Here is a 22,796-nt window from a genome sequence, read left to right as displayed (position 1 = left end):
GCTACTCGGGAGGCTGAGGCAGCAGAATCATCTGAACCCAGGAGGCGGAGGTTGCAGTGAGCTGAGATTGTGCAACTGAACTCCAGCCTGAATAACAGAGGGAGACTCCAACAACAACAACAAAATCTGTGATTTCAAAGGACCAGCCTGGCCAATATGGTGAAACCTCGTCTCTACTAAAAATACAGAAATTAGCTAGGTGTGGTGGGGGGCACCTATGGTCGCAGCTACTCAGGAGGCAGAGGCAGGAGAATCACTAGAGTCTGGGAAGTGGAGACTGCAGTAAGCCAAGATGGTGCCACTGCACTCCAGCCTGGGTGACAAAAGGAGACTCCATCTCAACAGCAACAACAAACGATACGTGATGCTACGAAGAAACATCAGATCAGCCATTGCATGGATGGGGTGGAGAGCCAGGGCTGAGACTTGCTTTATGGAAACATATCAGCAAGGTAAAGAGGAAATGTTTTCATCCTGGTTTCAAGGTGGCTATGCAGCTAAGCAAGCTGACTTAAAAGAGATCAAGACTGAAGCTCAGAGCAGTGAAACCTGGGGAACAATCTCTCCAAACAAATACGCGAGGCTCCCAGTTTCCTTAAAAATAAATAGAAACTCCATGGACATTGTTCAGGGACAGATGACATAATCACATGAGAGATACCGAATCAAAGCTAGGAGACCTGACAGACACCTCCTGTACACCTCCTGCACTCAGGTGACCATGAGTTTGTCACACTGGCCTGGGGTCTGGTAACTTGATACTTGGGCCTCGGAGACAAACGCATGGCATGAGCTGAGGATGAGATAAAAATTCCCTGGTATCTGTGTTTAATAACCCATGATAGGTTTTTATTCAAACCGATTTGTGTGTATACAGCCTGTCTTCAGAGTGGATCTTCCTCAGCCTAGACAGAGGTATCAAAAACAAGGAATGTAGAGGTCACCTGAAAGAATGATCAGAGCATCCTCCACTACGTCATGAGATGATTCACTCTCTACAACCAGTGCAGAGTCGACGTTGTCTTCCTCAAATGGGATTTCATTGGTGTCTCCGTGAGGCTGGCTGGAGTCAGTAGGGCCACAGCTATTTGAACGAGCGATGACACATTCCTCCAACGAGTCCTCAGGGACTTTCTTGACTTCAACCTTCTGCACCTCCCTGATGAGCCAGATGGGATAGAGATGACAGAAGATTAAAGAAAGAGGGATTGGACCCCAGGGAGTCCTAGCTGGTTTCCACAGGAGGAATAAGTGAGTGGTCCCAGAAGGCAAATGGGAGGTCCCCTTTGAGAGGAAACAGGCAATCCTCCTCTCTGCAACACAGCATGGCTGCCATGGGAACCAGAGAGAAAGACAGCAGTCGGTATTCACTACACTGGGCAGAAAGGAGCCGAGAAGAAAAGAGACTCAGTTATCCCTGTATAATTCAGACACGGTGTTCAGCACATACAAAGAACCATAAGAGCTGCCACATCCTGTGTCTAAGTTGGGTTGAACTGAACATATTGTGGCCAAAGGAATGCAGGCTTTTGGCCCATGGGAGACGCCAGAGAGGGTGTGCTTCTAGATCTTTTCCATACTTCACCACCCATTACTTGCTCCTGATTATTCAGTGTTACCTGGGGACACGTGATTCCTCTATTTTCTCAGCCTCTGCAACATGAACATCTTCATCCTCATCTTTGTCGTTTTCTGCAAGTACAGATGTGTTCATTCAGATGTTTCCCATTTCACACTCTGCAAGGACAGTCAGCCCAATGTGCACAGGGACATGAACATCTGGGCATGGGTCCCTGTTCTACGGAAAGCTCCCATGTTTTCTCTTTAACAAAATGCCCTGGCATGGTTTCCTGATCCACCAGGCAATGCATTTCTGATCAGGAGGCTCACCGTCAAAATCAGGCCAAATGTTGAAAAGACCTTCTGCTCTCCACATCACTGGAGGCTTGTGCAGCCTCTCTCTGGACTTGGGCAGCTGTCTCCGCCATCCTGACACACATCTGATTCCCAGGGACAGGCTTGGCGTCCTGTCACTGTTCACATTTACAACCTATTTCTTTCTCTTAGGACAGGATAAACAAACTTGTCCCACAATCCTCTGCACATCAGGTGACTTCACAGGCCCTCCAAGTGACTTCTGCTATGTTATTCAGGGACATTCTCTCCACGGGGAGTGCTCCAGTCTGAACCACTTCCGACCACCAAATGCCCACACATCAAGTGCTTTCTCCAACACCACACAGAGAGGGGATTTATCTCACTCTGATAAGCGGTCATAAGTGTTCACACATTTGAATGCTTCAGACACTGCAAGATGTCTGCCTTTGCAGATGGAGAGAGAGAAATTTACCTGCCTTTGCAGATGGAGACAGAGAAAGTCAGGAAGGAGAAATCAATTGTTCACTGACAGCTCCTAGGAACACTGCTGAAGACACAGCCTGGGAACCTTCATTCTTAGCCCAGAGCTCTTTCCACTCCAACAACCGCCCTCCTGTCACAGCTTCCTTCCTGCCCTTTACAACTGGACAGATGCTGCCTCTTGTTCCAAAGACACAATCCATCACGGGAGGGACATTTGCAATACTGTGACCTCCAACCCCATGGGTTTCCCATCTGTGTTCTCATTCAGAAAGTCCTAGTCATGTCATGGCCACATATGTTTAGTGGAAGAAAACACCACTGATAAAACAGTCATTGCAGAATTATGGAGGTCTGGAGTCTCTCATAAGGCCATAAAGGAAATACACGCAAAGACCAATAAAGTTTCTCTTATGCTAGACACAGTAGAATGAAGAACTAATAGACAGTGCTTACTCTGTGGGAACAACTGTCCTGGGACAGTTACAATAAACAGGCCATCTAATTCACTGCAGCAATTGACAGAGGTAGGCATTATTATAGTATCCTATGAACAGATGACAAAACTGAGTAACAAACAAATGAAGCAACTTGGATGGAGCTCAGGAGACTGGCCCAGGGTCCCTCCTCTATGCACTGCTGCCTCCACCAAGTCGTGGGTGCCATGGTCCTTTACCAACGAGAGCCTCTGCACAGAAAGCAGGACGTCCCTCTAACCAGAGTAATCCCTGCTCTTGATGGAGCCACTTACAGATACCACCGGTTATGTAAGGAGTAAAGTCCTCTTTAAGCTCCCCACAGCGGGTATAGTGTGCTAGCATCGCATTTCCCCAGAACAGAGCTTTCCCTACTGAGCCTCAGCAGGAACCGGAACCGAACGGAAGCTGAGCAGCCTCAGACATTTAGAACAACAGACTAGATGCTACTTGTCTGCACGATCTTAGGGGGTACAGAGAGGATTCTTATAAACATGATTTAGATTCTTGCTGAGAAAAACAGGTGGTTCTGTGCCTGGGTCAGGAATCAACAGCTGTGATTGTAACCCCAGTCCCACACCCACCTTACTGCAGATGTGGCAATGTTGCTAAATATTTTGGCGTCTCTCTTCCATTTTAACTAAATGTTAAAATACCCATTGCTATTTTCTACAAGTATGTGAAGGATGAAATTAATTTTGATCAAGAGAACGGTTAGTTTCTCGAGACAAGGCAGGACATCATTCATCACTTTCATGGTAGCCAACCTATACAACTTACTGCACGTTTTCAGCTGGTAGTTCAGGGAGTAGTCCACCTGACTCCTAAGAAGTCTATTTTTGCTGTCTCTGCATTTCTTTTCTTCATCGTTATCTTTCTGATCTTCTGTAAATAAATTCAGAAGAGCAAGTCACATGAAGCAAATCACACTTCACACAAGACCAAATCAGTGTCCACTCATAGCACAAGGACTTAAAATATTCTCAGTGTAAGAATGTGGTATTCTGACTGGATTGTTCCAACAGGCCCTAGACTAAGTTGCCCTAGAAGTAGATGAGCCTGCTTTTCAGATCCATGGGACAAAATTTCCCTCTTCTGGTAGATCTTAATCATATCCTCTGACCTAAGTTGGTGCAAAATTTAAAATGCTTTCCCGAAAAACTTCCAAAAATTGCCCTGACTACTTTCCAGAAGTATTGCTGCAATATTGATTTACCTCATCATGTGTCATGGTCAATGAATGGTTAGAGAAATTTATATAGGAGACTGGACCAATGGATGAATTCTAACAACCTTTACTGAAAAAAGAATCTGTGGAGCCGGCATGGTGGCTCATGCCTGGAATTCCAGCACTTCAGGAGGCCCAGGAGGGCAGATCCCTTGACCTCAGGAGTTCAAGACCAGCCTGGCCAACATGGTGAAACCCAGCCTCTACTAAAAATACAAAAACTAGCCAAGTGTGTTGGTGTCCACCGGGGATCCCAGCTAACTAACAGGCTGAGTCACGAATACAAGGCTACTCCCTGATCTTGATGGTGCCACTTATGGATACCACAGGTTGTGTAAGGAGCAGAGTCCTCTTTAAGCTCCGTACAGCGGGTACTGTGTGCTATCACCGTGTTTACCCCAGTGTCCCCAGAACACTGCTTTGCCTACTGCTGCTCAGCAGAAAGTGGCACTGAATGGAAGTTCAGCAGCCTCAGACATTTAGACCAACAGACTAGATGCTACTTGTCTGCAGGATCTTATGTGGTACAAAGAGGATTCCTGTAAGCATGATTTAGACTCTTGCTGAGAAAAACAGGTGGTTCTGCACCTGTGTCAGAAGTTAACAGCTGAGACTTTACCCTCAGTCCCACACCCGCCTTATTGCAGATGTGGAGAAGGTGCTACATATTTTGGCCTCGCTCGTCCACCTTTAACAAAGTGTTAAGGTACCCATTGATATCTTCCTAGACGTATGGTAAAAATGAAATTAATTCTGATGAAGGAGCCTCTAGTTTCTCAGAGAAAACACAGAACATCGTTCAGCACTTTGGTGATGGTGAACCTATGGAACTTACTTTCCGTCTTCAGCCTGCAGCCCATGTAGCAGGCCACTTCACACTTAATAAGTTTATTTTGGCTGTCTCCGTATTTCTGTTCCTCCTCGTGACATTTCCCATCTTCTGTAAACAAGTTCAGAAGAGCAGGTCACATTAAGCAAATCGCACTTCACACAAGACCAAATCAGTGTCCGCTCATAGCACAAGGACCAAAAATATTCTCCGTTTAAGAATGTGATACTCTGACGGGAATGTTCTACTTGTCCCTAGGTTAAGTCGCCCTAGAAGTACGTGAGCCTGCTTTTCAGATCCATGGGACAAAATCTCCCTCATCTGGTAGATCTTAATCACTTATCCTCTCACCTAGGTCAGCGCAAACAATTAAAACTTTTTCCCCAAAATCTTCAAAAATTGCCCTCACCACTTTCCAGAAGCATTTAGGCAATACTGATTTATCTCATCACATATGATGGTCAACAAATGGTTAGGGAAATTTATAGAGGAGACCGATGGATGAATTCTAACGACCTTTACATGAAAAAGAATCTGTGGAGCCAGCACAGTGAGTCATGCCTGGAATCGGAGCAATTTAGGAGGCCCAGGAAGGTAGATCACTTGACCTCAGGAGTTCAAGACCAGCCTGGCCAACATGGTGAAACCCAGCCTCTACTAAAAATACAAAAACCAGCCAAGTGTGATGGTGTCCACCGGGGATCCCAGCTAACTACCAGGCTGAGTCACGAATACAAGGCTACTCCCTGCTCTTGATGGTGCCACTTACGGATACCACAGGTTGTGTAAGGAGCAGAGTCCTCTTTAAGCTCCGTACAGCGGGTACTGTGTGCTATCACCGTGTTTACCCCAGTGTCCCCAGAACACTGCTTTGCCTACTGCTGCTCAGCAGAAAGTGGCACTGAATGGAAGTTCAGCAGCCTCAGACATTTAGACCAACAGACTAGATGCTACTTGTCTGCAGGATCTTATGTGGTACAAAGAGGATTCCTGTAAACATGATTTAGACTCTTGCTGAGAAAAACAGGTGGTTCTGCACCTGTGTCAGAAGTTAACAGCTGAGACTTTACCCTCAGTCCCACACCCGCCTTATTGCAGATGTGGAGAAGGTGCTACATATTTTGGCCTCGCTCGTCCACCTTTAACAAAGTGTTAAGGTAGCCATTGATATTTTCCTAGATGTATGGTAAAAATGAAATTAATTCTGATGAAGAGAGCCTCTAGTTTCTCAGAGGAAACACAGAACATCGTTCAGCACTTTGGTGATGGTGAACCTATGGAACTTACTTTCCGTCTTCAGCCTGCAGCCCATGTAGCAGGCCACTTCACACTTAATAAGTTTATTTTGGCTGTCTCCGTATTTCTGTTCCTCCTCGTGACATTTCCCATCTTCTGTAAACAAGTTCAGAAGAGCAGGTCACATTAAGCAAATCGCACTTCACACAAGACCAAATCAGTGTCCGCTCATAGCACAAGGACCAAAAATATTCTCCGTTTAAGAATGTGATACTCTGACGGGAATGTTCTACTTGTCCCTAGGTTAAGTCGCCCTAGAAGTACGTGAGCCTGCTTTTCAGATCCATGGGACAAAATCTCCCTCATCTGGTAGATCTTAATCACTTATCCTCTCACCTAGGTCAGCGCAAACAATTAAAACTTCTTCCCCAAAATCTTCAAAAATTGCCCTCACCACTTTCCAGAAGCATTTAGGCAATACTGATTTATCTCATCACATATGATGGTCAACAAATGGTTAGGGAAATTTATAGAGGAGACCGATGGATGAATTCTAACGACCTTTACATGAAAAAGAATCTGTGGAGCCAGCACAGTGAGTCATGCCTGGAATCGGAGCAATTTAGGAGGCCCAGGAAGGTAGATCACTTGACCTCAGGAGTTCAAGACCAGCCTGGCCAACATGGTGAAACCCAGTCTCTACTAAAAATACAAAAACCAGCCAAGTGTGATGGTGTCCACCGGGGATCCCAGCTAACTACCAGGCTGAGTCACGAATACAAGGCTACTCCCTGCTCTTGATGGTGCCACTTACGGATACCACAGGTTGTGTAAGGAGCAGAGTCCTCTTTAAGCTCCCTACAGCGGGTACTGTGTGCTATCACCGTGTTTACCCCAGTGTCCCCAGAACACTGCTTTCCCTACTGCTGCTCAGCAGAAAGTGGAAGGAAGTTCAGCAGGCTCAGACATTTAGAACAACAGACTAGATGCTACTTGTCTGCAGGATCTTATGTGGTACAAAGAGGATTCCTGTAAAGATTATTTAGACTCTTGCTGAGAAAAACAGGTGGTTCTGCGCCTGTGTCAGAAGTCAACAGCTGAGACTTTACCCTCAGTCCCACACCCGCCTTATTGCAGATGTGGAGAAGGTGCTACATATTTTGGCCTCGCTCGTCCACCTTTAACAAAGTGTTAAGGTACCCATTGATATTTTCCTAGACGTATGGTAAAAATGAAATTAATTCTGATGAAGAGAGCCTCTAGTTTCTCAGAGGAAATACAGAACATCGTTCAGCACTTTGGTGATGGTGAACCTATGGAACTTACTTTCCGTCTTCAGCCTGCCGCCCCGGTAGCAGGCCACTTCACACTTAAGTTTATTTTTGCTATCTCCATATTTCTGTTCCTCCTCGTGAAATTTCCGATCTTCTGCAAGCAAATTCAGAAGAGCAGGTCACAGTAAGCAAATTGCACTTCACACAAGACCAAATCAGTGTCCGCTCATAGCACAAGGACCAAAAATATTCTCCGTTTAAGAATGTGATATTCTGATGGGAATGTTCTACTGGTCCCTAGGTTAAGTCGCCCTAGATGTAGATAAGCCTGCTTTTCAGATCCACGGGACAAAATCTCCCTCATCTGCGAGATCTTAATCACTTATCCTCTCACCTGAGTCAGCGCAAACAGTTAAAACTTCTTCCCCAAAATCTTCAAAAATTGCCCTCACTACTTTCCAGAAGCATTGAGGCAATACTGAGTTATCTCTTCACAGATGGTCAACAAATGGTTAGAGAAATTTATAGAGGAGACTGGACTGACGGATAAATTCTAACAACCTTTACATAAAAAAGAATCTGTGGAGCCAGCACATTGAGTCACGCCTGGAATCGGAGCAATTTAGGAGGTTCAGGAAGGTAGATCCCTTGACCTCAGGAGTTCAAGACCTGCCTGGCCAACATGGTGAAACCCAGCCTCTACTAAAAATACAAAAACTAGCCAAGTGTGTTGGTGTCCACCGGGGATCCCAGCTAACTACCAGGCTGAGTCACGAATACAAGGCTACTCCCTGCTCTTGACGGTGCTGCTTACAGATACCACAGATTCTATTAGGAGCAGGGTCTTCTTCAAGCTCCTCACAGTGGGTACTGTGTGCCATCACCGTGTTAACCCCAGTGTCCCCAGAACACTGCATTGCCTACTGGGCCTCAGCAGAAACCGGAACCGAATGGAGGTTCAGTAGCCTCGGTCATTTAGACCAACAGACTTGATGGTACTTGTCTGCACGATCTTAGGTGATACAGAGAGGATTCCTGTAAACATGATTTAGACTCTTGCTGAGAAAAACAGGTGGTTCTGCGCCTGTGTCAGAAATCAACAGCTGAGGTTTTACCCTCAGCCCCACACCTGCCTTACTGCAGACGTGGAAAAGGTGCTACATACTTTGGCCTCTCTCATCCATTTTTAACAAAATGTTAAGGTACCCATTTATATTTGCCTAGACGTATGGGAAAAATTTAATGAATTCTGATGAAGAGAGTGTTCAGTTTCTCAGAGAAAAGACAGAATATCATTCAGCACTTTCATGATAGTGAACCTACAGAACTTACCTTGCGTCTTCAGCTGGCAGCCCGGGTAGTAGGCCGCTTGACGCATAAGAAGTTTATTTTTGCTGTCTCCGTATTTCTGTTCCTCCTGATGATCTTTCTGATCTTCTGTAAACAAATTCAGAAGGGCAGGTCACATTGAGCAAGTCACACTTCACACAAGACCAAATCAGTGTCCAGTCACAGCACAAGAACATAAAATATTCTCAGTGTAAGAATATGATACTCTGACTGGAATGTTCTATTTGGCCCTAGATTAAGTCGCCTCCGAAGTAGATGAGCCTGCTTTTCAGACTCACGGGATAAAATCTCTCTCATCTGGTAGATATTAGTCATGTGTCCTCTGACCTACATCAGTGTAAACAATTAAAACTTTTTCCCCCAAATCTTCAAAAATTGCCCTAACTACTTTCCAGAAGGGTTGCTGCGATACTAAGTATCTCATCATATATCATGGTCAAGGAATGGTTAGAGAAATCTATATAGGAGACTGGACCAACGAATGAATTCTAACAACCTTTACGTAAGAATCTGTGGAGCCAGCATGGTTGCTCACACCTGGAATCCAAGCAACTTAGGAGGCCTACGCACGCAGATCACCTGACCTCAGGAGTTCAAGGCCAGCCTGGCCAACATGGTGAAACCTTGCCTCTACATAAAATACAAAAATTAGACAGGTGTGGTGGTGCCCAGTGGGGATCCCATCTAATTGGCAGGCTGAGGCACCAGTACCAGAGTACTCCCTGCTATTGATGGTGCCACTTACAGATACCACAGATTCTATTAGGAGTAGGGTCCCCTTTAAGCTCCTCACAGTGGATACAGCCTGCTATCACCATGTTTCCCCCAGGGTCCCCAGAACACAGCTTTGCCTACTGGGCATTTAGCAGAAACTGGAACTGCATGGAAGTTCAGTAGCCTCAGACATTTACACCAGCAGACTAGATGCTACTTGTCTGTAGGATCTTATATGGTACAGAGAGGATTCCTGTAAACATGGATTTAGTCCCTTGCTGAGAAAAACAGGTGGTTCTGTGCCTGGGTCAGGAATCAATAGCTGTGATTGTAACCCCAGTCCCACACCCACCTTACTGCAGATATGGAAATGTTGCTAAATATTTTGGCGTCTCTCTTCCATTTTAACTAAAGGTTAAAATACCCATTGCTATTTTCTACAAGTATGTGAAGGAAGAAATTAATTTTGATCAAGAGAACGGTTAGTTTCTCCAGACAAGGCAGGACATCATTCATCACTTTCATGGTAGCCAACCTATACAACTTACTGCATGTTTTCAGCTGGTAGTTCAGGGAGTAGTCCACGTGACTCATAAGAAGTCTATTTTTGCTGACTCCAATATTCAGTTTGCTATCTTCCTGTAAGGAGCAGGATTTATCAATGCCTTCTGGAACATTCACCTCTGTATTTGTTCTGGAAGGAGGCCTGCCAGATGCAACCTTGCTGATGTTTGGGGCAGAACACAGAAAGCCAGGGACTGGGGAGAAGAAACCCAAACACATGATGGATTAGGAACTGGTGACATCAAATTGGTTTAATCGGGACTGAGGGATGTCACTGACAGCCTTGCCTATTGATTTGAAGATGTCGTTTCCCCGCTTTTACTCTTCTCATCTCCACTCTTGATCTCCTTAAAGTCAACTTGCCTTAGCTACACAGTCACCTTGAAACCAGGAAATAAACACTTCTACCTTTATCTTGCTTTTGAGTTCTGCAGGATCTTATATGCTAGAGAGGATTCCTGTAAACATGATTTAGCCTCTTGCTGAGAAAAACAGCTGGCTCTGTGCCTGTGTCAGGAATCAATAGCTGGGATATTAACACTAGGCCCACACGCGCCTTACTGCAGGCGTGGAAAAGTTGCTAAATACTTTGGCCTCTGTCTTCCATCTTTAACAAAATGTTACATTACCCACTGATATTTTCCTAGAAGTATGGGAAAGATGAAATTAACTTGGAAGAAGAGAATGTATCGTTTCTCATAGACAAGACAGGACTGGACATTGTTCATCACTTTCGTGACAGTGAACCTAAAGAACTTACCTTCCGTCTTCAGCCGGCAGCCCAGGTAGTAGCCCACTTGACTCATAAGAAGTTTATTTTTCCTGTCTCTGCATTTCTGTTCTTCATCATTATCTTTCCGATCTCCTGTAGACAAATTCAGAAGAGCAGGTCACATTAAGCAAATCATACTTCACACAAGACCAAATCAGTGTCCACTCATAGCACAAGGACTTAAAATATTCTCAATTTAAGCATGTGGTATTGTGACAAGAATGTTCTAACGGGCCCTAGACTAAGTTGCCCTAGAAGTAGATGAGCCTGCTTTTCAGATCCATGGGACAAAATCTCCCTCATCTGCTAGATCTTAATCACGTATCCTCTGACCTAAGTTAATGCAAAAAATTAAAACTTTTTCCCCAAAATCTTCAAAAATTGCCCTAAATACTTTCCAGAAGTGTTGCTGCAATACTGATTTATCCAATCGTATATCATTGTCAATGAATTCTGAGAGAAATTTTTATAGGAGATTGGACCGACGGATGAATTCTAATAACCTTTACTGAAAAAAGAATCTGTTCACGCCTGGAATCCGAGCACTTTAGGAGGCCCGAGAGGGCAGATCACTTGACCTCAGGAGTTCAAGACCAGCCTGGCCAACATGGTGAAACCTCGCCTCTACTAAATATACAAAAATTAGCCAGGTGTGGTGGTGCCCACCGGGGACGCCAGCTAATGAGGAGTTGAGGCACCAGTACCAGGGTACTCTCTGCTCTTGATGGTGCCACTTACAGATACCACAGGTTCTAGTAGGAGCAGGGTCCCCTTCAAGTTCCCCACAGTGGGTACTGTGTGCTATCACCCTGTTTCCCCCAGTGTCCCCAGAACACAGCTTTGCCTACTCGGCGTCAGCATAAACCAGAACCAAACGGAAGTTTAATAGCCTCAGACATTTAGACCAACAGACCAAATGTTACTTGTCTGTAGGATCTTATACGGTACAGAGAGGATTCCTGTAAACACGATTTAGCCTTTTGCTGAAAAAAAACAGATGGTTCTGTGCCTGTGTCAGAAATCAATACCTGGGATTTCAACCCTAGTCCCACACCCACCTTACTGCAGACATGGAAAAGCTGCTAAATACTTTCACCACTGTCTTCCATCTTCAACTAAATGTTAAAATACCCATGCTATTTTCTACAAGTATGGGAAGGATGAAACTAATTTTGATGAAGAGAAAGGTTAGTTTCTCGAGACAAGACAGGACACCATTCATCACTTTCCTGGTGGTAAATCTATACAACTTACTGTATGTCTTCAGCTGGTAGTTCAGGAAGTAGGCCACCTGGGTCATAAGAAGTCTATTTTTGCTGTCTCTGATATTCGGTTTGGTCTCTTCCTGATGGGAGTAGGAATATTCGAGGGTGTCTGGAAAGTTCGCCTCTGTGGTGTTCCCGGAACACGTCCTGCTGGATGGCACCATGCTGATATTTGGGGCACCACAGGTAGAGCCAGGGACTGGGGAGAAGAAACCCAAACACATGATGGGTTAAAAACTGGAAATCAAATAGGTTTAATCAGGACTAGGGGATGTCAGTAACTCAAATTCTTAACTTACTGTTGAGAAAAACTTGATCCCCCCTCACAGCACTTTAGGGTCCTTAACCGCAAAAACAAGGTTCGCAATGCTTGAGCTGAGAGCTGAAGGCGCTGCCTGTAGCTCAGACTCTCACAAGAGTGTGGGAGCTAGTGGCCAGTGTCCCAGGTAACGGTCTGCTGTTGCAATAACTGAATTAGAACCTGGGCGTGTCATGGAATCTTAGGAGCCCTTCATCCCAACTGCCCAGGCTTTGCTAAAACACAGGCCTCCTGGTCTCACCTGAGGTCATAACCGATGGGGACCGTTCCTCTATCAGTCACTTTCAGTATTTGTGTACCCTTGTGACAATGCCAGTCCTATCTCATTCCCAATATATGTAAGCATGTGCCTCATTTTTCATCTCTTGTGTGTATAAAATCATCAAGGCAGAAACAGTTTCCCAACACGTGATATTTTCTTAATGCTAGTCATGAAGTCAGTCACCCCACCTTCTCATATGTTAAAACAGAATTGAAGGCTTTTCCACAAGTTTAAGATATCAACCTATTACACTGCCATGATATCCTTTGAGTCTTCTGCAGTTTTTTCTGTATCCACTAGAAAGTGAATGAGTAATTCATTCTTAAAAAATGTTTTCTTTCCTGGCACAATATTCTTCTTGCTGCATCCCATGGTTACGCTGATTTATTTTTTCTTACTGGCAGATACCACTACGCTGATGTTTGTGGCAGAAGAGGCTTTTCATTACACTTAAGAACAATGTGACGTCCCTAGGTCCAAAGCTTCCTCTATGTGAGATGGTTTGTTTTTTAATGTGACTGAACATTACATCTCATTGTTGTCACTTATGGATGTCATTCTAGTCCCAGAAAAGCTCTTTTCAAGGTATCAAGTCATCAAAATCATTTCTACAGAGATCTCCTGAAAGCATGTGTGACCATCTATCTTGGGAAGTCCTGTAAACCTGATATGATTTTGTTGTTTTCGTTTTTTCCATATGTTGAAAATAACAGGGCCATGAGCGGTCCTTATGGAATACTGTTTGATAGATATTTTTCTGAGTTGGTCTAACACTGTTGATGTGTGGTTGCATCCCCCTAACCAAACACAGCAAGATCAAGGTGATGGTCAGGGGTGGTTGGTGGTCCTCCGCGTTGCTGTGCAATAGAAGGTGAATTTGAGATGAGAGGAACGAGGAGGGAAGAGTGATCCCCTGAACCATCTCCTCACTTTCTCAGCTTTCATCGCCACCTAGGTTTTGTGAGCCTGGGACTTGGGAGACTGTTCTGTAGCCCAGGTCTCCTATGTTTGGCTGCGGGCTTGCCTGAGGTGAGGGTGCAATGGGTGTGACCCTGGGCTGCCCAGCATTCATGTGGCAATGAAGGAAGGAGGACTGGCTCAATCCCATTGGAAAGCATGCCTCTCTGCAGCCCCCACCATCCTCCAACTACACTGTAAGGATACTGCTTCGAGATATATCAAAGGCTTTAAGTAAATGTATGTTCTGGTGTCTGGGAGCTCTGACCTTCTGTGGCACAATGAAAATCTGTCAGGTTTCTTCATTTTAAAAATGATGAAACTGCAGGTTCACAAAGTTATGTGGCTTACTTGAGGTCACACATAGATGAGTTTTGAGAACTGCTAATAAAAGCACTCACACTAATTATTCCATATTTATTCATAGGATCTATGTCATTCAGTAAATATTCATATAATCATCCAGTAATTGTTTGTTGACCAATTTCTACCAGGCATTTTGCTCAAAACTGTGCACATATTTGGACAGCATATCCTCGTCATAATCTTCAAAGTAATGCTGTTATCCTAAGAATCAGGTAAGAAACCTGAAGAGGGCTAGCAAATCATGAATTTGGCCATATTTCCATTTTTTGGTTTCTGTGATGCTGGATGAACGACCACAATGAGTCACAGGAAGAGTATCCATTCTGGTATCATTTTCCAGGACAGAGCTGTGCCCTCCTAGAGCATTGGGCCCAAAATTCACAAGTGTCTGCAACCTTGCTTTAACAGCATGGGAAATAAGCTCTATTACCTGCAATTTCCCTGGAACTCTGGAATATACAAGGGAAGTATGAGACTTGGTCTTCCCTTGACTGTATTTAATTCTCTTCTAAGGGACACCAATGATTTTCACTAAGACTTTTGCTGTTTTTCTTTATTTCTTTTCTTTTCTTTTCTTTTCTTTTTTTTTTTTTTTGAGACAGAGTCTTGCTCTGTTACCAGCCTGAAATGCAGTGGTACAATCTCGGTTCACTGCAACCTCTGCTTCCCATGTTCAAGTGATTCTCCTGCCTCAGTCTCCCGAGTAGCTGGGACTACAGGCGCACACCACCATACCCAGCTAATTTTTTTGTATTTTCAGTAGAGACGGGGTTTCACCATGTTGACCAGAATGGTCTTGATCTCTTGACCTTGTGATCCACCCGCCTTGGCCTCCCAAAGTGCTGGGATTACAGGCGTGAGCCACAGCGCCCGGCCAATCTGAAAATGTTCTTTTATGCTTCCCCGTCATTAGGAGCAATGTCCTATGACATACCCTCCCATCCTCCGGACTGCCACAACACATCACTTGGGTAGAACTACCGTATCTTGTTGAAATCATCTGTTTGTGTTCTTCCACTCAATGGCTTCAGTTTCTTTAGTGACATTAAATACCTGAATCCTGAGTGCTCAGTACAATATAAAGAAAATTAAATACTCGGCCGGGCGCGGTGGCTCACGCCTGTAATCCCACCGCTTTGGGAGGCTGAGGCGGGTGGATCACGAGGTCAAGAGATCGAGACCATTCTGGTGAAACCCCGTCTCTACTAAAAATACAAAAAATTAGCTGGGCATGGTGGCGCGTGCTTGTAATCCCAGCTACTCAGGAGGCTGAGGCAGGAGAATTGCCTGAACCCAGGAGGCGGAGGTTGCGGCGAGCCGAGATCGCGCCATAGCACTCCAGCCTGGGTAACAAGAGCGAAACTCCGTCTCAAAGAAAAAAAAAGAAAGAAAATTAAATACTCAATAAATGTTTATGAGAAACTTCCCTCAACTGAAGCTGCAGAAGAATAGTATAAGTATCACTGCTTCCTATACAATCACGGGACACTTACTCTGGCACCTGACCTAGGGCAGAGCTGTTTGATGTAAGAATGGACATCTCCACCCTTCTCCAAGCACGGTTATTCCCTCTAACCCACACTGACCTCAAGAGTATCCACTGCTACAGCAGCCCTGAGGTTGAGGCTCCTGGGTCTGGCGCGGGGGCTGACGGTCGTATCCTCCCCCTCTTGGAGTTGAAGCTGCCCCTCACCATAAACCAGCTCTGATCTACCCTATGGCTCTCTCTGGCCAGAGGCAGGAGACTCCTGTGGAGTAAGTTTCTCTCTCAGTCCACACTGCTCAGCTCATGCTGTTCCTCGAGAATTTAAATGATCATAGGCATTGCCTATTTCCCCTGAGGCTTCTGTCCTAGTTTGTCCTTATCTCCCCTTCTTTGGTTTTCATTTACCAATGGCTTGTCCTTTGTGGATTATTCTCATCCCCTAAACCTGCTGACTTTTCTCCGCCTGTTCCCTCAGCTCTCGGATTCCAGCGTGTAGACTCAGCTCAGGCTCCTGCAGGAAACAGAGTCAGGTCTCAGCTGAAGGTCCCAGGCAGCACTGAAAACCATCTCAATTCCTCAGAGACTCAGAGAAAACAGAGCAGGAACGGACCTCAGAGAGGTACAATAAGCCCCTACCTTCCCGATGAGGAACCTGAAGCCTACAAAGACTGACTCTCCCAGGCTCCCTCCCTCACCACTTGGTGGCAGCAGATCCCACACACAAGCCTTGGACTCAGCCTCCCTGTGCAGAGCAGGTAACTCACCCTCCAGAAGCTCACTGCTGCCGTTCAGAAACTTTAGATGAAAAATAGCCATTTCTTCCGTGAAAACAAAAATAGTAAAAGCCCCTTTCCTTGGACAAACCCTTTATCACAGTTCTATAGTCCTGGCATTTATACTTGGTCAGCTGTCATTCACTAGCTGCTAGATTGGGGCAGGGAGCACATAGGATCAAATAGCGTTTCACACAACCCTGCTTTCCTGGCCGGGGCTCTCAGTTCCTCTACTCTTCTTCAAAAACTTTCTTCTGCTGTAACTGCTGGAGAGTCCAGGCCCTCGCGTGGGTCATTTCTCCATGAAGATCCCTGTTATTTTCTTCCTCTCTTGGAGATGGAGATAGGGCAGAGATTGGTTCTGGGACTCCATAGTCTTAGGTTTTCTCCTAAACCAGCCAGGGCAGTTGAAAGCAATCATGACTGTGAGAGGTCAGGACAGTGAAGAGGAGCGTGGGCTCACAAGGACAGCCCCTCGTGGAGATGGTCAGGACCGTGACACAGGCAATATCTGACCAATTCCGCCGGGGATGACGCAACAAGGATTAAGTGGAGGATGCTGCCATGAGGAGAAAGGGGAAGAACCAAAAGAGTGGGGGAAGAAGAAAAAGAAAATGTTTTCCAGAATCATAGAAAAAAATGCAGAGCCCAGAGGCAAAGCCCCCTGTCACAGAGGGTTAGTTCCAGGATGAGGAGCCTGATCAAGAAATTCCTGCTGGACTTTCCTCAGCACCACTTCAAAATGCTTTTGGATCAGTGACTTTGTTCCCTCCACTTTCCCTCTTTTTGAACAAGAATCCCTAGAATTGTTATTCTGTGACTGTCCCACCATTGCACATTGAGGACAGATAAGCTGTTTGTTCAGTTTCACAGGTCAACAGAGGTAAGGGAATTATATCAAGGATCTGTACTTTGGCCGGGCATGCTGGCTCATGCCTGTAATCCTAGCACTTTGGGAGGCTGAGGGGGACAGATCCCCTGAGGTCAGGAGTTTCAGACTAGCCTGGCCAACAGGGCAAAACCCCGTTTCTACTAAAAATACAAAACAATTAGCTGAATCCAGTGGTGCATGCCTGTAATCTCAGCTACTCAAGAGGCTGAGGCAAGAGAATCGCTTGAACCCAGGAGGCAGAAGTTGCAGTAAGCCAAGATCACACCACTGCACTCCAGCATGGGTGACAGACCAAGACTCGCTCTCAAAAACAAAAACAAAAAAGAATCTGTACTTAATGGACACCCTCGGAAGCGTCATTTGCACTCGGTGTAGATAGTTTAAATTTAAACTTTCGATCAGATTAGAGCTACGTGACATTTTTCACTTTGAACTAATGCATTCATGACACGAAACTTGGAAACCTTAGGTGACAGGGTGAGTGTATTTTGCATCTGTGAGGAACATGAATGTCTGGGGACCAGAAGTTGAACTATGATAGGTGGAATTTCTAAAATGGTCCCCAAACATGCTGTACCCTTAGCTCTGGAACCTGGTAAGCTGATGAGACATTCCTGTCATTACATTGTTACGTGGCGGTCATGTGACTTTAATCTCGGGAACCTGTTAGGCTGATGAGACATTCCTGTGATTACGTTGTTACATGGCGGTCATATGACTTTAATCTCGGGAACCTGTTAGGCTGATGAGACACTCCTGTGATTACGTTGTTACGTGGCGGTCATGTGACTTTAAAGAGTCATATGGTTTGACTCTGTGTCCCCACCCAAATCTCGTGTTGAATTATAATCCTGAGTGTTAGAGGTGGGGCCTGGCGGGAGGTTATTGGATCATGGGGATGGTTTCTAATGGCTCAGCACCATCCCCCAAGTGCCGTCACATGACAGAGTCTCCATGAGATCTAGTTGTTTAAAAGTATGTAGCACTTCCCCTTTCTCTCTCTCTCTCCTGCCAGCCATGTGAAGACCGTGCCTGCTTCCACTTCCACTACGATTGTGACTTTCCTGAGGCCTCCCCAGAAGCAGAAGCCTGCACAGCCCACAGAACCATGATCTGATTAAACTTCTTTCTTTATAAATCACCCAGGTCATTAATTATAACACTGCAAGAACAGACTAATACAAAGGCTGAGCTTTCCTGAGTGGGCCGGATCGAATCACATCAATCCCTAAATGTCAGAGATTTCTCTAGTGGGTAGGAGAAGACAAAGTCAGAGAGAGGATGGGAGCTGGAGAAGAATTCCATGGGCTGTTGTTGGTTGGAAGATGGGGAAAGTGAGAAAGAATGCAGGTGGCCTCTGGATTCAGGGTGTCTCCTGGCTAAGAGCCAGGAGGACTGAAAAGGGATCTCAGTCCTCCACCCACAAGAAGAGGAATTCTGCCAATACATCTGTAGGGAACTTGGAAGAGTAGCCTGAGCTCTAGATGACAAACACAGGCAGCCCATAACTGGATTTCAGCCTCCTAAGACCCTGATCAGAGAACCCAATCATTCCTGATTTCTGGGGTTTCAGACAACTAACTTGTTATAATGCGTTAAAAGGTAGCAACAGAAAACTAGTTACAGGTGCCTATATGTACTCTTTCTATATTTTCACATACATGTATGCTAATCCCTATAAGCACAAAAAAGAAAAAAAGCAAAGGACTACAGTAAAATGTTATACTTACCTTTATGGGAGCATCACAAGGACTGTTCTAGAGCCCTTGGAACTTGAAGAAGATAATGAAGGGCATTTCAGGCAGGTGAGAAGTGTCTCTTCAATGTTACCAACCCAATTTCTGAAAGAAAAAAGATGGTAAAATGCTTCACTCCCAGCCAAGTGTGGTGGCTCACACATGTAATCCCAGCACTTTGGGAGGCTAAAACGGGTGGATCATCTGAGGATGGGAGTTCGAGACCAGCCTCACCAACATGGAGAAACTCTGTCTCTACTAAAAATACAAAATTAGCCAGGCATGTAATCCTAGCAACTCGAAAGGCTGAGGCACAAGAATCACTTGAACCCTAGAGGTGGAAGTTGTAGTGAGCTGAGATTGCACCATAGCACTCCAGCATGGTGGTACGTGCCTGTAATCCCAACACTGTGGGAGGACGAGGCGGGCAGATCACCTGAGGTCAGGAGTTCAAGACTACCCTGGATCCAAGATGGCTGATCACTAGCAGCTCGGGATTGTAGTTTCCAGAGAAAGCGCACAGAATGAGAGGACGCCACACTTTCAGACGAATTTTTGTTACCCACAGACCGGAAGACTCCCAGCGGAGGAGCCCCACGGGTCGCCAGGGTGACTCTCGTGGCCGGTGTGGCAGTTTTGCCGGCGCCCCAGTGCGGCGGTTCTTGATGCAGGGTAAACGGGACTGGGTCCCCTTTTGGTTGACGTTTGGAGCTCCGGGAAGGCAGAGCCACCCATTTATCTGATTGAAGAAGGGACTCAAGAGGGAAGCCAGACCGGAGATTCCCGGGCACAAAAGCACCACGGATCTTAATGCCGCTGTTTTGGCCAGCACGGGGGGTTGCTCAGATTTCAGCACTGGGAATCAACAAGTTGGACGTCCACTCAGAGACCTAATTTGAAAGTAGGCAACTACAAAGACGACAGGTGGATGAACTCACAACGATGGGAAGAAACCAGCGTAAAAAGGCTGAGAATACCCAAGATCAGAATGCCTCTCCTTCTACAGGGGATCACAGTTCCTCATCAACAAGAGAACAAGGCCTGATGGAGAACGAGTGCATTCCATTAACAGATTTAGGCTTCAGAAAGTGGATAATAAGGAACTTTAGTGAGCTAAAAGAACATGTTCTAGCCCAATGTAAAGAAACTAAGAACCTTGAAAAAAGGTTTGATGAAATGCTAATGAGAATAGACAACTTAGAGAGGAATATAAGTGAATTAATGGAACTGAAGAACACAATACGAGAACTTCGTAAAGTATGCACAGGTTTTTGTTTTTTTTTTTTTTTTTGAGACGGAGCTTCACTCTTGTTACCCAGGCTGGAGTGCAATGGGGCGATCGCGATCTCAGCTCACCGCAACTTCCGCCTCCTGGGTTCAGGCAATTCTCCTTCCTCAGCCTCCTGAGTAGCTGGGATTACAGGCACGTGCCACCATGCCCAGCTAATTTTTTGTATTTTTAGTAGAGACGAGGTTTCACCACACTGACCAGGATGGTCTCGATCTCTTGACCTCGTAATCCACCCGCCTCGGCCTCCCAAAGTGCTGGGATTATAGGCGTGAGCCACCGCGCCTGGTAAATGCACAGGTTTTAACAGTCAAATTGATAAAGCAGAAGAAAGGATATCAGAGGTCGAAGACCAACTTAATGAAATGAAACGAGAAGACAAGATTAGAGAAGAAAGAGTAAAAAGGAATGAGCAAAGTCTCCAAGAAATATGGGACTATGTGAAAAGACCTAATTTACGATTGATAGGTATACCTGAATGTCATGAAGAGAATGAATCCAAGTTGGAAAATATTCTTCAGGATATTATTCAGGAAAACTTTCCTAATCTGGTAAGGCAGGACAATACTCAACTCCAGCTAATGCAGAGAACACCACAAAGATATTCCTCAAGTAGAGCAACTCCAAGACACATAATCATTAGATTCACTAGGGTTGAAATAAAGGAGAAAATTCTAAGGGCAGCTAGAGAGAAAGGTCACGTTACCCATAAAGGGAAGCCTATCAGACTCTCAGCAGACCTCTCACCAGAAACCCTACAAACTAGAAGAGAGGGGGTCAATATTCAACATCCTCAAAGAAAAGAATTTTCAACCCAGAATCTCATATGCCGCCAAACTAAGCTTCATAAGCGAAGGAAAAAGAAAATTTTTCGCGAACAAGCAAGCACTCAGAGATTTCATCACCACCAGGCCTGCTTTACAAGAGCTTCTGAAAGAAGCACTACAAACAGAAAGGAACAACCAGTATCAGTCATCCCAAAAACTTACCAAAACGTAAAGAATATCTCTATAATGAAGAATTTACATCAACTAATGGACAAAATAGCCAGCTAGCATTAAATCACAATATTGAACTCACAGATATTAATATTAATTCTACATTTAAATGGATTAAATGCCCCAATCAAAGACACAGACAGGTAAATTGAATAAAAGGTCAAAACCCGGCCGGGCGCGGTGGCTCAAGCCTGTAATCCCAGCACTTTGGGAGGCCGAGGCGGGTGGATCACGAGGTCAAGAGATCGAGACCATCCTGGTCGACATGGTGAAACCCCGTCTCTACTAATACAAAAAATTAGCTGGGCACGGTGGCGCGTGCCTGTAATCCCAGCTACTCAGGAGCCTGAGGCAGGAGAATTGCCTGAACCCAGGAGGCGGAGGTTGCGGTGAGCCGAGATCGCGCCATTGCACTCCAGCCTGGGTATCAAGAGCGAAACTCCGTCTCAAAAAAAAAAAACCCATCGGTACGCTGTATCCAGATCTATTTCACAAGCAACGACATACAAAGACTCAAAACAAAGGGATGGAGGAAGATTCACCAATTAAATGGAGAGAAAAAAGAAACAAAAACAAAAACACGAGTTGTAACTTTCGTCTCTCACAAAATAGACTTTCATGGTAACAAAGACTAAAAGAAACAAAGAAGGACATTGCATAATGGTAAAAGGATCAATGCAACAACAGGAGTTAATGATTATAAATATATATGCACCCAATACAGGAGCACCCAGATACATAAGACAAGTTCTTAATGACTTATAGAGACCTGGACTCCCGCACAGTAATAGCGGGAGATTTTGACACCACATTATTAATATTCGATGGATCAATGACATAGAAAATTCATAGGGACATCTATGATTTGAACTTAGACCTGGAATAAGTAAACTTAGTGAATATTTATAGAATTCTCCACCCCAGGTCCACAGAACATACATTTTTCTCAGTATCATATTACACCTATTTTGAAAGTGACTACATAATTGAAAGTAAATCACTCTTCAGCATTTGCATAGCATTTCACAGACTTAAATGAAATATTGATTGGCTGTTTGTTATTTTCTTCCCTTATTCCTTCCTATCTCCGTTGTTAAGCACAATTATCGGCATAAAAGAGGTTTTTAATACCTATTTTTAGATGGCATTCCAGCCCGGGCAACAGAGCAAGAATCCTGTTCTCTCTCCCCCTTTTTCTTTCTCTTTCTTTCTTTCTCTCATTAAAAAAAACAAAAAACAAAACAAAACAAAAGACTAGCCTGACCAACATGGAGAAACCTCATCTCTACAAAAAAAACAAAATTAGCTTGGCGTGGTGGTTCATGCCTGTAATCCCAGCTACTCAGGAGGCTGAGGTGGGAGAATTGCTTGAACCCGGGAGGCAGAGGTTGCAGTGAGCCGAGATCACACCACTGCACTCCAGCCCGCGCAACAAGAGCGAAACTCTGGCTCAAAAACAAACTTAACTCCGCAAAACAGTATCTGCAAATTCATCATCTACATTTCTAATAGAAGGTTTTTTTTTAGCTCTTTCACTTGTGCTCACCAGACAAGGTCTGATAGCAACTATCTGTCACCAGCATAGATGAACCAATTCAAGGACAGCAATAAACAGGACTACTACTAAGTTCCCCCTAAGAAAGTCCTTAGAAT

At 44.9% G+C, this 22,796-nt stretch overlaps 1 protein-coding gene across 6 annotated transcripts in view; it reads right to left on the bottom strand.

Moving 5' to 3' along the window:
• The window catches only part of LOC135269416 (putative neuroblastoma breakpoint family member 8), a 39,311-nt gene that overhangs the window by 3,545 nt on the left and 12,970 nt on the right, over positions 1-22,796 (bottom strand). For 3 of the 6 annotated variants that reach the window (XM_064363302.1, XM_064363301.1, XM_064363303.1), the window contains 12 exons: positions 18,852-18,962; positions 15,862-15,967; positions 12,056-12,265; positions 10,790-10,894; positions 10,014-10,223; positions 8,734-8,838; positions 7,454-7,555; positions 6,179-6,283; positions 4,898-5,002; positions 3,615-3,719; positions 1,620-1,692; positions 945-1,159 (listed from right to left, as the gene is read on the bottom strand). In XM_064363302.1, coding sequence (XP_064219372.1) covers positions 945-1,159; positions 1,620-1,692; positions 3,615-3,719; positions 4,898-5,002; positions 6,179-6,283; positions 7,454-7,555; positions 8,734-8,838; positions 10,014-10,223; positions 10,790-10,894; positions 12,056-12,265; positions 15,862-15,892 — 1,366 coding nt within the window. In that variant the 5' untranslated portion in view covers positions 15,893-15,967; positions 18,852-18,962. Of the gene's footprint in view, positions 1-944; positions 1,160-1,619; positions 1,693-3,614; positions 3,720-4,897; positions 5,003-6,178; positions 6,284-7,453; positions 7,556-8,733; positions 8,839-10,013; positions 10,224-10,789; positions 10,895-12,055; positions 12,266-15,556; positions 15,719-15,861; positions 15,968-18,851; positions 18,963-22,796 lie in introns of those variants that run through there. The other 3 variants (XM_064363305.1, XM_064363306.1, XM_064363304.1) reach the window with 3 other exon arrangements.

The sequence above is a fragment of the Aotus nancymaae genome, unplaced genomic scaffold, assembly GCF_030222135.1.
Source record: "Aotus nancymaae isolate 86718 unplaced genomic scaffold, 86718_ANA_hifiasm-v0.15.2.pri h1tg000053l, whole genome shotgun sequence".
Taxonomy (NCBI): domain Eukaryota; kingdom Metazoa; phylum Chordata; class Mammalia; order Primates; family Aotidae; genus Aotus; species Aotus nancymaae.
This window is presented reverse-complemented; position numbering and strand designations above follow the sequence as displayed.